A 16,617-nucleotide genomic window follows, 5' to 3' on the forward strand; every position below is an offset into this window, starting at 1 on the left:
CCGAGCGTAACGTAATGCAAAGTAATTCAACTTCCCACCCAACCTTTCCCCTGAAACGTGTGTGCAAAAAGGGTGTGTGTGTGTGTGTGTGTGTGTGTGTATGTGTGTGGAGGGGGGTCTTCAGCTGGTGGGGCTGGAAGTTAATCAACATTCCGATTGGTCACACTGCCGGGCCCTCCTGAATTTTCTCAATACGTTTGCTCTCTGTTGAGATCCATTTAACTTCCACACCGCTCGCCTCCAAATTCCACGCTTGCCAATTGAATAGACACGCATTCATTAACTTCCATCAAACCAATTAGCTTCAGTTACCACTTCGATTCATCACTGCCACAAAACCAAAGTTCTGCAGATTGTCAGAGGAAATCTTTGCATGTGACAAAATGTAAACTGACAAAACAAGTACATGTTTGACTTTAAGTCCATGATCCAGCTGTTCTGCATTTGATTTTCAAGGTTTTATGTGTATTTGTTTATAAGTTAGTGTGTAAATAAACATCCCTGACCTATCTGACTCATGCATTCATATTATGGGTGTGTACATCCTGTTGGATGCAGAAAATCATGTAAGTACATCAGAAAACTTACAGTTTGCAATTAATTCACTGGTTTGAAACTATGAATTTAATGCTGATAGATCGATCGAACGATCGATCCCCCTCCTGTCCAAATGGCACCTTAGAATTGAGCCAAATTTGGCACACATAGCACTTTAGCAGCAGTAGTTATGGAGAGAGACATTTTTGTGCTCTATCATCATTGGCAAGTGTGCTAAAAAGTTGGTTTTCAATTCTCTTCTTTTCCTTGTGACCTTTTACCTCTTCATTTTTGCTAGTAACTGTAGAAGTAGTAGTAGTAGTAGTAGTAGCAGCAGCTGCTGTCTCTTCTTGAGGCAGCTTTAGTTGTACCCTAATAGTTCTCTTGAATCCGGGATAGTTGGGAGGTGATAGCTTTGTTGGTGAAAATGAACTTTTCATTTCAGTCTCTGAATCAAACCCACCCTAGGACGGTTAATCACCTAAGACAATATAAATCAATATCAGCCTCTACAGATTCTAAATTTTCATCGGCCACATGACTGAGGACGGCAAAATTCTTTAGTACCATAAGTGATTTCTGAAGACTGATGCCTAAATGTCAAACCTACCATTGATTTTTCAATGCATGAGGTGAAACCTTCACAAATCCTGTAAAAGTAACTAGATGAGAAAATGGATGAAAAACATGACTCCACAAAAGATAATAAAAAAAAAAAAACATTAATAGGCTCATGAAAACTCATCTTTATAACTCCACTGTAGCCAAGCGGTAGTAGTAGTAGTAAGGTTCTTTCTCTCCAAGCCTCCACGCAGCTTACAAAAACAACAGTGGCTTCTGTACGTGCACACCGGCAGAGACAGACGGCCATTGTCAGCTGCTGTAACTTCAGACACTGAGGAGACCACAGAGTGTGTTGGCATTTTTAACTCTCAGTTACACCATTTCACCTTCTGTCCTCTTGTCCTTTCACATTCATCTGTTGCTTGTGCTTTTCTACTTCCTCAGCCTCCCTCCAAAGAAACCTTTACTAAACCTGCTTAAGCACATTAAATGAATGACTTCTGCTTAGGAAGGTCATTTTTCCAGGACCAGCTGGTTTTAGTTTGGTTTCACGGTGAACCAAAGATTACTCCAAATGTCCAATATTTCCTCACAAGAGAAGCAGCTCCGTAGATTTGCCATTAATGTTTGCAGATGATCTCAGGGTCCGGATCTATAGATCCGTTTACACTCTGAAAAGGCAAACTCAGACATCAACCATTTTGAAGACACCCAGTATATAATTTCAATTTCAAGCTACAAATGATCTCATTTGCCTTGGTTGAGGGACTGCTTGATCATCTCAGCTACACCACTTGTGAGTGTCTCTCCTCTAGTCTTACTGACTTGTGTTTTCTTGGACACATTCATGTTCCTCCAACTGTATTAGAGGTCCAGAGTCTACATGTTTTGGGTAATGTTGCCTCAACCACACTGACAAGGGGCCCACAATGGGTTAACAGGTCTAGGCCGACCATGGATGTCCTGGATGTTAGCAAGGTAGAACTAGTGCATCATCCAAGATCTGCCACCACGAAGTGGAGAGCAGAGTCCCAGTAGAATGGTCACGTGGCGTGTTTCTCTGGGCACGACCCAGCACTCAGGTGCCCCAGTGTTGAAGACCCCAGTGGTGGGAAAACACCACACCCATGTCGTGGATACCCTCAGACCTACTTATTTTTCACCCCACACTAAATGCATCTCTAACCCTTCCACAAGATGCCCCCATTTTTATCTCAAGTTATGAGAAGACTGTTAATGAGAGCGGCAGCTATAATAAGTCAATTTAAAATCTTTTGAGTGACTGAAGTGTTTCACTGAGCTGACTTTCCTGTCCGGGAACATCAGCATCAAAGAGATGCAGCAGCCCTCATGGCACGAACCCGCTTTAAAATAACTGTGACCGTGCGCAGCCAGAGTGAGTGCAGACTGCAGATCAGTGGATTAAAGAACAAAACCCCACATCAACATAATGTTTTAGAAGAGAAACCAGAAGGCTGGAAAAGAAAAATTGATGCACATAATACAGGAGAAACACTCACTTATTCAATGTAACAGTTACATTCTTAGGGACACCAAAGTGGCAGCCGCTAAACACCTCCATCACACACGATATGTATCATTCTTGCGTGCAAAATTCCCCAAAAATGCACATTCTGGGCATATATTCAAGGCAATATTCAGTCCAGTTTAGGAAGCAATTCATATAGGGGAAAATGCAACCAATACAATAATCTCTTAAATTTGCATGGCCCCACCCACCACCCCCCCAAAAAAGAGAGAAAGAAATCTGATTGTATTTTTCTACTAAAAACCAGACAGTTAAGAAGGTTTTGGAAAATCTTTCTAACAAGATTTCCCTATGAAAATTTTTATTTGGCTGATTTTACAGAGCTCCAGCGGGCTCTGTGTGTGTGCATGTGTGCACACATCTCATTTTAAGGACTGAGTTGAAGCTAGAGGGAGGAAGACACAATTATAGCACATATACCATTTACACTCGCACAAACCAAGGAGCTGCAACTCCAGAGAAATCCAGGTCAGAGTGGCAGCTGATGTGTATCAATAAACAGCACGTTGGCACAGCCTGTGCACAGAGCGCTAATAAACACTGGATCGTTAGCGTGACGTGGAGCCAGAAACAGGGCCTGATGGATGCTGCTGGTGCCAATGCCTCAATTTGTGTTCTATCAAATGTCACATTGAGAGCATTTCCGAGTGTCTAAATCCTTCCTATCTGACACTTCTGGTGACAGGAGAAGTTGCCTGTACAACAAATTAAACAGAAATCTCAATTTCTCTGCCATTCAGCTCATGAAAGGTTATTTGTTGGAATTGTCGGATACCACGGATAAATAAAACTGCTCAACGCAGAGTGAGGAAGGACTGCAGGCTGGAATATTTGTGCATTAGAGACGTCTAAGAAATTATACTTAAGGTGGCTTAACCCCCACCACACACACACACACACACACACACACACACACACACACGGCTGTTGTATAATCTCCAGTGCAGATCCTACTGAGCTGCTCAGTGATCGATAACATGCCAGCAGTAGTTGTGGCCATGTTCCAGGCTGACCATTGGATGTCCAGCATGACTCGAATTTCTCCACCGATCTATCAGTCCCACAGTGCACTGCTCAGTTCCACTCCACTCAAGCATGTTTTTATCTCCAGCTATGTTCAATTTTTACTACATTCGATCCATATTTTGATACTACAGTGTTCCCCCCCCCCAAAAAAAAATCTCCTGAAAGGAAGGGGTTGGGGGGGGGCAGGATTTTCCGCACTTGCCAGATATTAGAATTCAATGACGCAAATGATAACAGGCTTTATCTGGCTTTTTTGTTAGCAGTATAAATGAAAAATATAAAGTAAAAAGAAATGATCATTTATGATTTATGGAATATTTTCGGTGAATAAATGAATACAGCACTAGAACCTGCTTTGCTCCCGCTGCTAATTTACATACATGGTTTCTGTAGCACTGGAGCTGCAAAGCTCAGTTACATTTGTGAATAATAATGATGCCTGAAGCAAGATAAAGCAATATCTTTGAGTTGAAGGTATTATAAAGCTCCAGTGTGCAGGATTTAGGGTCATCTAGTGGTTAGGCTGCAAAGTGCATTAAGCAGTCACCGGTCATGCTATGGTTTCCCTTCAAGGTCTTCTTTAGTAATGAAAATTCACATTTCCTTGTTTCATCTTGCAATAATGACCAATATTCATAATCCTCCAATTCACAAAAATGAGGGTTCTTAAACTTGTTAATCTGCACAAGCATCTGTGTAGGACAGCAAGTACTGATTCCTCTTCTTTTTTTATTTGCCACAAAATTCAAAAGGTGACATAAGTTTGCCCCTTTTGGCCTACTTTACAAACATGGCAGGCTCTATGAGGGGGGCCACTCCCATGTACACATGAAGGACTCCTTCTAAGCCAAAAATTTTAAATTTTTAATTTCCTAGTTTCCTAGCATTTATACACTAATGACAAAATAGTTAGGAATGCTATAGTCTATTAATTGCAGAGGGACCCAGGGTATATAGGGAGAAGGATGCTGAGGATGGAGCCACCAGGCAGGAGGAGAAGAGGAAGACCAAAGAGGATGTTTATGGATGTGCTGAGAGAGACATTCAGGTGTTTGTATGACAGAGGAAGATACAGAGGACAGGATGAGATGGAAACGATTGACCCTAAGGGGAACAGCCGAAAGAAGAAGCTCTGTACCTCTGTTCCAAATCCTAAAGCACATGTTCAAACTGTTACAGATGCTCAGCATGACTGCTTTATTCTTCATGTACAGTAGTGTTCAGAATAATAGTAGTGCTATGTGACTAAAAAGATTAATCCAGGTTTTGAGTATATTTCTTATTGTTACATGGGAAACAAGGTACCAGTAGATTCAGTAGATTCTCACAAATCCGACAAGACCAAGCATTCATGATATGCACACTCTTAAGGCTATGAAATTGGGCTACTAGTAAGAAAAAGTAGAAAAGGGGGTGTTCACAATAACAGTAGTGTGGCATTCAGTCAATGAGTTTGTCAATTTTGTGGAACAAACAGGTGTGAATCAGGTGTCCCCTATTTAAGGATGAAGCCAGCACCTGTTGAACATGCTTTTCTCTTTGAAAGCCTGAGGAAAATGGGACGTTCAAGACATTGTTCAGAAGAACAGCGTAGTTTGATTAAAAAGTTGATTGGAGAGGGGAAAACTTATACGCAGGTGCAAAAAATTATAGGCTGTTCATCTACAATGATCTCCAATGGTTTAAAATGGACAAAAAAAACAAAAAAACAGAGACACATGAAAGAAAATGGAAAACAACCATCAACATGGATAGAAGAATAACCAGAATGGCAAAGGCTCACCCATTGATCAGCTCCAGGATGATCAAAGACAGTCTGGAGTTACCTGTAAGTGCTGTGACAGTTAGAGGACGCCTGTGTGAAGCTAATTTATTTGCAAGAATCCCCCGCAAAATCCCTCTGTTAAATAAAAGACATGAAGGAGAGAGCATATCTCACCCATATTGGCCTCTCTTCATTGGCTTCCTGTTAATTCTAGAATAGAATTTAAAATTCTTCTTCTTACTTATAAGGTTTTGAATAATCAGGTCCCATCTTATCTTAGGGACCTCGTAGTACCATATCACCCCAATAGAGTGCTTCGCTCTCAGACTGCAGGCTTACTTGTAGTTCCTAGGGTTTGTAAGAGTAGAATGGGAGGCAGAGCCTTCAGCTTTCAGGCTCCTCTCCTGTGGAACCAGCTCCCAATTCAGATCAGGGAGACAGACACCCTCTCTACTTTTAAGATTAGGCTTAAAACTTTCCTTTTTGCTAAAGCTTATAAGTTAGGGCTGGATCAGGTGACCCTGAACCATCCCTTAGTTATGCTGCTATAGACGTAGACTGCTGGGGGGTTCCCATGATGCACCGTTTCTTTCTCTTTTTGCTCTGTATGCACCACTCTGCATTTAATCATTAGTGATCGATCTCTGCTCCCCTCCACAGCATGTCTTTTTCCTGGTTCTCTCCCTCAGCCCCAACCAGTCCCAGCAGAAGACTGCCCCTCCCTGAGCCTGGTTCTGCTGGAGGTTTCTTCCTGTTAAAAGGGAGTTTTTCCTTCCCACTGTAGCCAAGTGCTTGCTCACAGGGGGTCGTTTTGACCGTTGGGGTTTTACATAATTATTGTATGGCCTTGCCTTACAATATAAAGCGCCTTGGGGCAACTGTTTGTTGTGATTTGGCGCTATATAAAAAAATTGATTGATTGATTGATTGATGTGCAGAAGGGGTTACAATTTGCCAAAGAACACATCATGGTCATCATCACATCTGGCCTAAAAAGAAACAGAGGAATATTTTGTGGACTGATGAGAGTAAAATTGTTCTTTTTGGGTCCAAGGGCCACAGACAGTTTGTGAGACGACCCCCAAACTCTGAATTCAAGCCACAGTTCACAGTGAAGACAGTGAAGCATGGTGGTGCAAGCATCATGATATGGGCATGTTTCTCCTACTATGGTGTTGGGCCTATATATCACATACCAGGTATCATTGATCAGTTTGGATATGTCAAAATACTTGAAGAGGTCATGTTGCCTTATGCTGAAGAGGACATGCCCTTGAAATGGGTGTTTCAACAAGACAATGACCCCAACCACACTAGTAAATGAGCAAAATCTTGGTTCCAAACCAACAAAATTAATGCCTCGCAGATGTGAAGAAATCATTAAAAACTGTGGTTATACAACTAAATACTAGTTTAGTGATTCACAGGATTGCTAAAAAAGCAGTTTGAACATAATAGTTTTGAGTTTGTAGCATCAACAGCAGATGCTACTATTATTGTGAACACCCCCTTTTCTACTTTTTTTTAACTAATAGCCCAATTTCATAGCCTTAAGATTGTGCATATCATGAATGCTTGGTCTTGTTGGATTTGTGAGAATCTACTGAATCTACTGGTACCTTGTTTCCCATGTAACAAGAAATATGCTCAAAACCTGGATTAATCTTTTTAGTCACATAGCACTACTATTATTCTGAACACTACTGTATTCACATCAAGGGCGTAAAACGGAATGCAGGAACTAGATTTAATTTAAGTCTCTAATGAGCAGTAGCACACGTTGAGCTCACGGCTAATGTACTGTAACTCACATCTCCGCCAACTACACACCCAGAGTGCCTGTCAGGGCAGAGACACCCTCAATGAACCACAACCTGAATATTTTAAACACTGGCGCAGAGCGAAGAAGCCGCATGATCTCAAACTTTAAAGTACTCGTACTCACTGCTGCCAGCAATCTTCAGTGTCGATTCATCAATTTGGAAAAAATAAAAAAACATTTGGAATTTATAATAATTCACGACTGCAAAACACTTGTCGACCATCCAAAGAGATCCTTTAAAAGCATCAAATTCATTTTTGCTGTAGTTGGTGCAAGTTCTTGCATCAGCATGTATGCAATAGGAGAATGATGAAATACTAGCAACATGTGCACGTTTACACTTTCCTGCTGAAATGCACATATGGAAACACACACACACACCCAGCAGGTATTATAAGCACTCAAGAAGTCAAAATGCTTGATATACAGAAGGAACCACGCTGGTTAAAAGCATGTGGCACACATGAAAGTCTCCAACTAAAACACTGTGATCACTGGATAACTGCGCACACACACACACACACACACACACACACACACACACACACACACACACACACACACACACACACACACACACACTGTAGATGTGTGATTTTGACTAGAGTCCAGGCAAATCAAACAGATGGCGAGAGTCTCCTCTCTTTCGTTTCCTTAAACAAAACAGTGTATCACTCTCTGCATCCGCTGTGAAAATAAATCTGAAGATTAACATTTAAAAAGCAGCGGAGCAATTTGCATCAGGTGCTGCAGACGTGTACAACCCCTGGCAAAAATTATGGAATCACCGGCCTCGGAGGATGTTCATTCAGTTGTTTAATTTTGTAGAAAAAAGCAGATCACAGACATGACACAAAACTAAAGTCATTTCAAATGGCAACTTTCTGGCTTTAAGAAACACTATAAGAAATCAGGAAAAAAAAATTGTGGCAGTCAGTAACGGTTACTTTTTTAGACCAAGCAGAGGGAAAAAAATATGGAATCACTCAATTCTGAGGAATAAATTATGGAATCATGAAAAACAAAAGAACACTCCAACACATCACTAGTATTTTGTTGCACCACCTCTGGCTTTTATAACAGCTTGCAGTCTCTGAGGCATGGACTTAATGAGTGACAAACAGTACTCTTCATCAATCTGGCTCCAACTTTCTCTGACTGCTGTTGCCAGATCAGCTTTGTAGGTTGGAGCCTTGTCATGGACCATTTTCTTCAACTTCCAAAGATTTTCAGTTAGATTAAGATCTGGACTATTTGCAGGCCATGACATTGACCCTATGTGTCTTTTTGCAAGGAATGTTTTCACAGTTTTTGCTCTATGGCAAGATGCATTATCATCTTGAAAAATGATTTCATCATCCCCAAACATCCTTTCAATTGATGGGATAAGAAAAGTGTCCAAAATATCAACGTAAACTTGTGCATTTATTGATGATGTAATGACAGCCATCTCCCCAGTGCCTTTACCTGACATGCAGCCCCATATCATCAATGACTGTGGAAATTTACATGTTCTCTTCAGGCAGTCATCTTTATAAATCTCATTGGAACAGCACCAAACAAAAGTTCCAGCATCATCACTTTGCCCAATGCAGATTCGAGATTCATCACTGAATATGACTTTCATCCAGTCATCCACAGTCCACGATTGCTTTTCCTTAGCCCATTGTAACCTTGTTTTTTTCTGTTTAGCTGTTAATGATGGCTTTCGTTTAGCTTTTCTGTATGTAAATCCCATTTCCTTTAGGCGGTTTCTTACAGTTCGATCACAGACGTTGACTCCAGTTTCCTCCCATTCGTTCCTCATTTGTTTTGTTGTGCATTTTCGATTTTTGAGACATATTACTTTAAGTTTTCTGTCTTGACGCTTTGATGTCTTCCTTGGTCTACCAGTATGTTTGCCTTTAACAACCTTCCCATGTTGTTTGTATTTGGTCCAGAGTTTAGACACAGCTGACTGTGAACAACCAACATCTTTTGCAACACTGCGTGATGATCTACCCTCTTTTAAGAGTTTGATAATCCTCTCCTTTGTTTCAATTGACATCTCTCGTGTTGGAGCCATGATTCATGTCAGTCCACTTGGTGCAACAGCTCTCCAAGGTGTGATCACTCCTTTTTAGATGTAGACTAATGAGCAGATCTGATTTGATGCAGGTGTTAGTTTTGGGGATGAAAATTTACAGGGTGATTCCATAATTTATTCCTCAGAATTGAGTGAGTCCATATTTTTTTCCCTCTGCTTGGTCTAAAAAAGTAACCGTTACTGACTGCCACAATTATTTTTCCTGATTTCTTATAGTAAATGGTAAATGGACTGCATTTATATAGCGCTTTTCCATCTGAATCAGACGCTCAAAGCGCTTTACAATTATGCCTCACATTCACCCCAATGTCAGGGTGCTGCCATACAAGGCGCTCACTACACACCGGGAGCAATAGGGGATTAAAGGCCTTGCCCAAGGGCCCTTAGTGATTTTCCAGTCAGGTGGGGATTTGAATCCATGATCGTCTGTACTCAAGCCCAATACCTTAGCCACTAGACCATCACCTCCCCCATGACTTATAGTGTTTCTTAAAGCCAGAAAGTTGCCATTTGAAATGACTTTAGTTTTGTGTCATGTCTTGATCTGCTTTTTTTCTACAAAATTAAACAACTGAATGAACATCCTCTGAGGCCAGTGATTCCATAATTATTGCCAGGGGTTGTAAACCTGCAGCCAAATCCAGGTGGAGAGACGGTCTTAAAATAATAAATGTGATCCTTTTTTTTTTTAATTAAACCCATCTCACAGAGGTCAGCTGCTGTGACTCCAGATCACAGCCGACCTGTGACTGTGCAAAGGCCCATCAAAAAGAAAAGACAACCCTTTCTGTCCCAGATCCAGATCATGTGAAAAGATTCCAAACTTTTTTCCCCATTGTGACAGATCTGATAAATCAGATGCACTGACATAAGGATTAATGTAAATTAAGATTAAAACATATTTGCCCACTTTGAAATGTCCATGTACTGACTTGCATTAAAAGCAGTCTTTATATTTCATTAGTCTGATTACTTCTGGGCTCTCTTGAATTAAAGCTGAAAGTCTAAATTACAATGGTGGTGCACAGAGATAAACGTACAAAAATTCTGTCCCTGTCCAAATACTTATGGACCCGACTGTATTGTTGATCCCCAGGAAGAAGGGGGCGTGGCAATAAGCATCTCCTTGCTGTTTAACGCAACAGGTTGCATCGCCTCAGCTTCCACATTTTAGCTGCAAACTTTTAAATGGTTAAAGACACCTGTGGCCTATATTGGAGATTATATTAAATTTAAATTTAGTTTGATATATTAAATTTATATGTTGGCCTTGTTGATCCAATGTGAATTTAATGGATATTCTAATATGATATAAACCTAATAAATTGGTAAATTAAAACAGAAGCTTTTAAAGTCATTTTAGTAGTGAAAATTCACACCATACAATAGGATAAGGACTTTTTTTAATCAAGGCAACTAAGTTTTGGAAGGAAAATTCCAGCTTTAATGAATGCTAACTTTAACATCACATAAGAGGTGAGGAGAGCATCCTAAAAATAAAAAATAAAAAAAAATAAAAAAATGGACAAAACAACCTGTTAACACATTCGAAGCAGAAAATCCATCCACAGATTACACTGTGTGCCATGCAGAAACTATATTTGCACGCAGACTGTCTGCTCATGGCATGTTTGCCTGCAGGAACAGCAAATATAGTGTAAAATGCATTTCTCTTTGACGCAGATTTTGCGCGCACTGTTCAATATATTTGACGCGCCGCCGATCAGCATCACGTGTCATCCAGCCAGCACACTTAAATCCCGTCTCTTACCTATTTGGCAGAAAATGATCAGCTGGTAAATGCAGACAGAGGTTCTGTGCGCTGCCGTCTCCATGTTCTCGATGAGAAAATGAAACGTAAAGAAGCAGAATGCGCGTTTTTTGTTTTTTTGGCGGTGCGTAAAAGACGCGCTACCCGGTCATCGCGCCTCCTCCGTGGACTGACGTGATCCGATCGGTTCGGTTCGGTTCAGTGGCACGCCATGAGGAGTGATGGCTTGCACTCGCAGCCTATTACGGACGAGCACCCAACGCACACAGCAGAGGGGCTGTGCGCGCGTGTGTGTGCACCGCCCACTGACCCTAATGGAAATTACTGTATAACATTATAGTTGTCATAAAGTCTGCAGCGCACAGCACAGTTTATCAAGACTTACAAATGTGCTGCATGATTAAAACTCCCTATTTTGCATTGTAAAATAATTATCTGCGGTTTGGAGCTGAGATTAGAGTGAAATTAGAAAAATGCAAGTTATTACAGAATAGCCCATAATAGCATTTGGGACCCTTAACTCTAAGAGTGTCTTTAGAATGTTTCTGTCTGATTATCTCATATCCTCTTGGCTGATTATGTACATATAAAGTCCAGTGCTGCCACTTTGATGTCAGAGTAATGGATCCCCTAGAACTCAGCTTGATGAGGCTGAACTGATTTTCCCAGTTTGAGCTCCAATTTCAAATGCAGAGCCAATATTCTTTCAAGGAGGCTGAGAAAATGTTCATGTTCAGTATAATTCTGCAGCATAAATCACACACACACACACACACACTTTAAAATGCAATTTACTTTCGAGTACATGGATAATTTATTTTCTTTTAGTTGGATATTGATTAAAATGTGTGATTTGCTTTTTGAACTTATAATTAGATACATGGGAATATATCATAGTATAATTTGCTAATGTTGGTCTGTGCTCGCCCCCCCAACTCCTCCTGGGTCCTTTGGTGGGTTCCCACTAAATTTAGTGGATGGAGTGCAACCCAAAAATGGCCCTTAAGAAATTTATTTCTGGGAAAGGGAAAGGTCATGGAATTTGAGGTCAGCCAGAGGTCAAGGTGATCATTTGAAAGATTACTGTATTCAAATGTCAATAATAATGGTGATGATGATGACGATGTGGCAGTGAGTTAAGGTTATAGAAACAAGCCCTGTGGCCACTCTGACAGTCCCAAAAGAAAGAAGAAAATAGACCAAAGTGGGATCAGGCAGACTCAGAACATCTAAAATATTAAAGATGCCTGATTTTAGCAGTGTGTAAGCAGGGATATACACACACACACACACACACACATTTTTTTGGGGGGGGGGGGGGCATCAATCTGGAGGAAACACTGGCCATCATGTCAGCCTGAGCATCTTTGAAGATGAGAAATAGTTTCAGTCCACTGAACTGAAGGATCAACTCATGAAACAGGAATGTGGATCACTCTGTGTGTGTGTGTGTGTGTGTGTGTGTGTGTGTGTGTGTGTGTGTGTGTGTGTGTGTGTGTGTGTGTGTGTGTGTGTGTGTGTGTGTGTGTGTAGTTGGCAGCAAATGCACTACAGATTTCCCATGAAGTACACAATAAAGTCTGTGTGCATTTAAGACAAGCTACTTAACGTAGCCTCTGTGTGTATTTGTACGTATCAACACTACACTGTGTGTGTGTGTGTGTGTGTGTGTGTGTGTGTGTGTGTGTGTGTGTGTGTGTGTGTGTGTGTGTGTGTGTGTGTGTGTGTGTGTGTGTGGAGCAGTGTTCAGTCTGAGAAAAAACATGCTGCTCTTGTCACTTAGTGTGCATTTATTTGCATAAATTGAGAAGATTAAATTTTTTTTTTTAATTCAGCCAGGACCCTCTGCTCAAACAGTGGACCAACAGTTTGTTTTTTTCCCAGGTGCTTGTTGCTGCACCCCCACCACCCCCTTGTGGCGCTAGAAATGCCAGTGCACCAACATTTAGAATTTATGTGAAATTTTGTTGAGTTAGTATTCAACATTGAGGTTTTGTGTGTGTGTGTATGTGTGTAAAACAGGCTGCTGGTATCTAAAATCGATGCCACTGTCTGCACTGAAGCATGCAGCTTATCCCCAATGATTTAAGAGTCTTCTTCCATTGCTGATTGATTCCAGCAAAGTACAAACACCCTGCACACTGAGGTGATTTATTTTTTATTTTTTTTAAACTACACTCACTGGCCACTTTATTAGGTACATCTTGCTTATACCAGGTTGAACCCCCCTTTTTTCCAGAACTGCCTTACTTTTTCATGGCATAGATTCAACAAGGTGTTGGAAACATTCCTCACGCAGTCGCCCATTCAACCAGTCTGACTATTCTCCTCTGACAACAACAAGGCATTTCTGTCCACACAACTGCCACTCTCTGGACATCTTCTCATTTTCACATCTCTGTAAAAGATTCTCTGTAAATCCTAGACATGGTTGTGCGTGAAAATCTTAAAATATTGAGACCAGCTCATCTGGCACAACAACCATGCCACATTTAAACTCACTTAAATCCCTTTTCTTCCCCATTCTGATGCTCCGTCTTCACCACATCTAGATGCCTAAATGCACAGAGTTTCAGCCATGTGATTGCCCCCCCAGGACTAAACCAAACCAACTTTTTTAGATTCCATAGATGACCCCAAAACACAATCAGGATGTTCCCAAAAATAAAAACTGGCCTCAAGCCAGTTATCCAAGAAGGCATCCAAGATGGCCACCAAAATAGGGTTTTTCCACCAAAACACCTTTAAATAACATATGAACAACTTAAATATCACAGAGGTCAATGATAAGGGTCTATTGGTGGCCATTTTGGACACCATTTTGAAACTTAAACCCATTAATGAATTTAGTTTAGGCACAAATGAGTTTGCTGTGACCTGCAGTGGTCTTCCCATTGAATCTCTGTGATATTTAAGTTGTTTATATGTTGTTTAAAGGTGTTTTAGTGAAAAACCCTATTTTGGTGGCCATCTTGGACGCCATCTTGGATAACTGGCTTGAGGCCTGTTTTTATTTTTGGGAACATGCTGATTGTGTTTTGGGTCATTTAAGGAACCTACTAAAATTGGTTTGGTTTAGTCCCTGGGGGTGCAAAGGTAGCGGTCGTAGCTCCCCTAGTAAAGTGTTGGCAGAAGTATGTGCTCTCTGAGTGCCTTTCTAGTTTGATGTTGGATTGAGTTGACTTGTACTTGCAGCTTCTCCTACCGTGCGTCATATAGAACTAGCTACAACATAACGCCATGAGCAGAATTAAATTTGCCAGGTGCCTTGGGTAGTTCAAAGAAGTAGTTTATGTAGTTGACCTTGACCAATCTGTTCCAAAACTTAATCTAGAGACACTAACCCAAGTTATATTCCCCCCCAGTTTGGACAAAAAAATTTTGAGCCATTTTTTAGTTACAGACACACACAAGAGCGATTACAGTACCCTGTGTTCTCACAGCAACACATAGGGTAATGATGAGCAATTATAAGGCAGCGTGGGCAGCATATCCATGTGTAAAAGCAGGAGAGAACCAAACAATAATGACAGAAAGTGTTGAAGAGAAACAGAATTTGTTCAGAATTACTGAGCTTTCCAGCCAATGATGTGTCCTTGTTGCTGCACACTGACACAAACATTTGTGCAAATAACTGATGCAAGATATGAAGTTGTAACTCAAAGCTTGTTGGCAACAAGGGGAAAAAAAAACATGCATGTATACATGCACGCATACATGTACGCATGCACACGTTTACCAAGTGCAGGGACAGACAGACAGGCACGAAGTGTGTGATGAATGATCAGAGCGCGCTGAAGCCTCCTGCAGCATCCAGAGCTTTTTTACATTCCGTCACCGTGGAGAGCCAATTCAGTTTTCACTGCACACAATAAATGTGATGCATTAAAGAGTGTGTTCTCCGCACACTGTCTGACTGTCAATTCAAAGAGCAGAAGAAGGGCAGCAGGTTAACCAGGGGAGCTTGGGGGGGGGGGGGTTGTTCTGGTTATTTACTGTGAAGGCCACTGAACAGGTTGTAATAAAGCACTGGGGAAATTTATGATGTTATTTCTGGAGTGCAGCTTTTCTATACTAAGAGAAGAAAGCTTGGAAAGAGTCAATAATGTTATTTACCTGTAAAACAAATGAAATCAAGAATGTAAACGTAAAAAAAAAACAAAAAAAAAAAACAGGGGTCACTAACCCTGCTGCTCGTGAAGGTCACCTGCTCTGCCTGTTTTCCCACGTGCACCTGCTGCACTGACAGCTGATTAGTCAAGTCCCATGTTTCCAAGCACTTGACTGGCTGAGTTAATTTGTAGTGGGTGGGGCAGAGAGAGTTGGAAAACACGCAGGGCAGGTGACCTCCAGGAACAGCAGGGTTTGTGACCCCCCTGATGTACAGGAACCAAAATTCCACATACTCTGATGACACACTTCCAAAAAAACTACAAAACACTCCCACAACATATAATCAGCTTCTTAAATGTGAATATTTTTTTGGTTTCTTTGCCGCCCTGAGACAGCAAACTGGTAGACAATACAAGACATTTGAGAACATCATCCTGGGCTTTAAAATGCTGATCAATGTTTTTCACCATTTTATGGACCAAACAACTGATGGGTTAGTTCAAAAAAATAATCAACAGATTAAGTGTTAATGAAAATAATTGTTAGTTGCAGCCTGGTGATATATGTTAGGATTTTATTTTCTTCCATTCCTCCCTTCTTCTTCTTTGTCTTTCAGCTGTTCCGTTAGGGGTCGCCTCAGCAGATCAACCGTTTCCATCTCACCCTGTCCTCTGTATCTTCCTCTGTCACACCAACCACCTGCATGTCCTCTCTCAGCACATCCATGAACCTCCTCTTTGGTCTCCCTCTTCTCCTCCTGCCTGGTGGCTCCATCCTCAGCATCCTTCTCCCTATATACCCTGGGTCCCTCCTCTGCACATGTCCAAACCATCTCAATCTCGCCTCTCTGACTTTGTCTCCAAACTGTCCCACCTGAGCTGTCCCTCTGATATGTTCATTCCTAATCTTGTCCATTCTTGTCACTCCCAAAGAGAATCTCAACATCTTCAGCTCTGCCTCCTGTCTTTTTGTTAGTGCCACTGTCTCTAAACCATACAACATAGCTGGTCTCACTACTGTTTTGTAAACTTTCCCCTTCACTCTTGCTGATATTCTTCAGTCACAAATCACTCCTGCCACCTTTCTCCACCCACTCCACCCTGCCTGCACTCTCTTCTTCACCTCTCTACCACACTCTCCATTACTTTGAACAGCTGACCCCAAATATTTAAACTCATCTACTTTCACCACTTCTACTCCTTGTAACTGCACTATTCCACTGGGCTCCCTCTCATTCACACACATGTACTCAGTCTTGCTTCTACTGACTTTCATTCCCCTTCTCTCCAAAGCATATCTCCACTTCTCCAGACTAGACTTAACTTGCTCTCTACTCTCACTACAGATCACAATGTCATCTGCAAACATCATAGTCCATGGGGAC

At 41.3% G+C, this 16,617-nt stretch overlaps 1 protein-coding gene across 2 annotated transcripts in view; it reads right to left on the minus strand.

Annotated features, from left to right (window-relative positions):
* The window catches only part of ptprz1b (protein tyrosine phosphatase receptor type Z1b), a 76,163-nt gene extending 64,754 nt beyond the window's left edge, over nucleotides 1-11,409 (minus strand). For both annotated transcript variants that reach the window (XM_034163189.1, XM_034163188.1), the window contains exon 1: nucleotides 11,121-11,409. In XM_034163189.1, the coding sequence (XP_034019080.1) occupies nucleotides 11,121-11,184 (64 nt within the window). In that variant the 5' untranslated portion in view covers nucleotides 11,185-11,409. The remainder of the gene's footprint in view (nucleotides 1-11,120) is intronic.
* Between the last annotated feature and the right edge of the window lie 5,208 nt (nucleotides 11,410-16,617).

This window comes from Thalassophryne amazonica, chromosome 22 (genome assembly GCF_902500255.1).
Source record: "Thalassophryne amazonica chromosome 22, fThaAma1.1, whole genome shotgun sequence".
NCBI classification, from domain to species: domain Eukaryota; kingdom Metazoa; phylum Chordata; class Actinopteri; order Batrachoidiformes; family Batrachoididae; genus Thalassophryne; species Thalassophryne amazonica.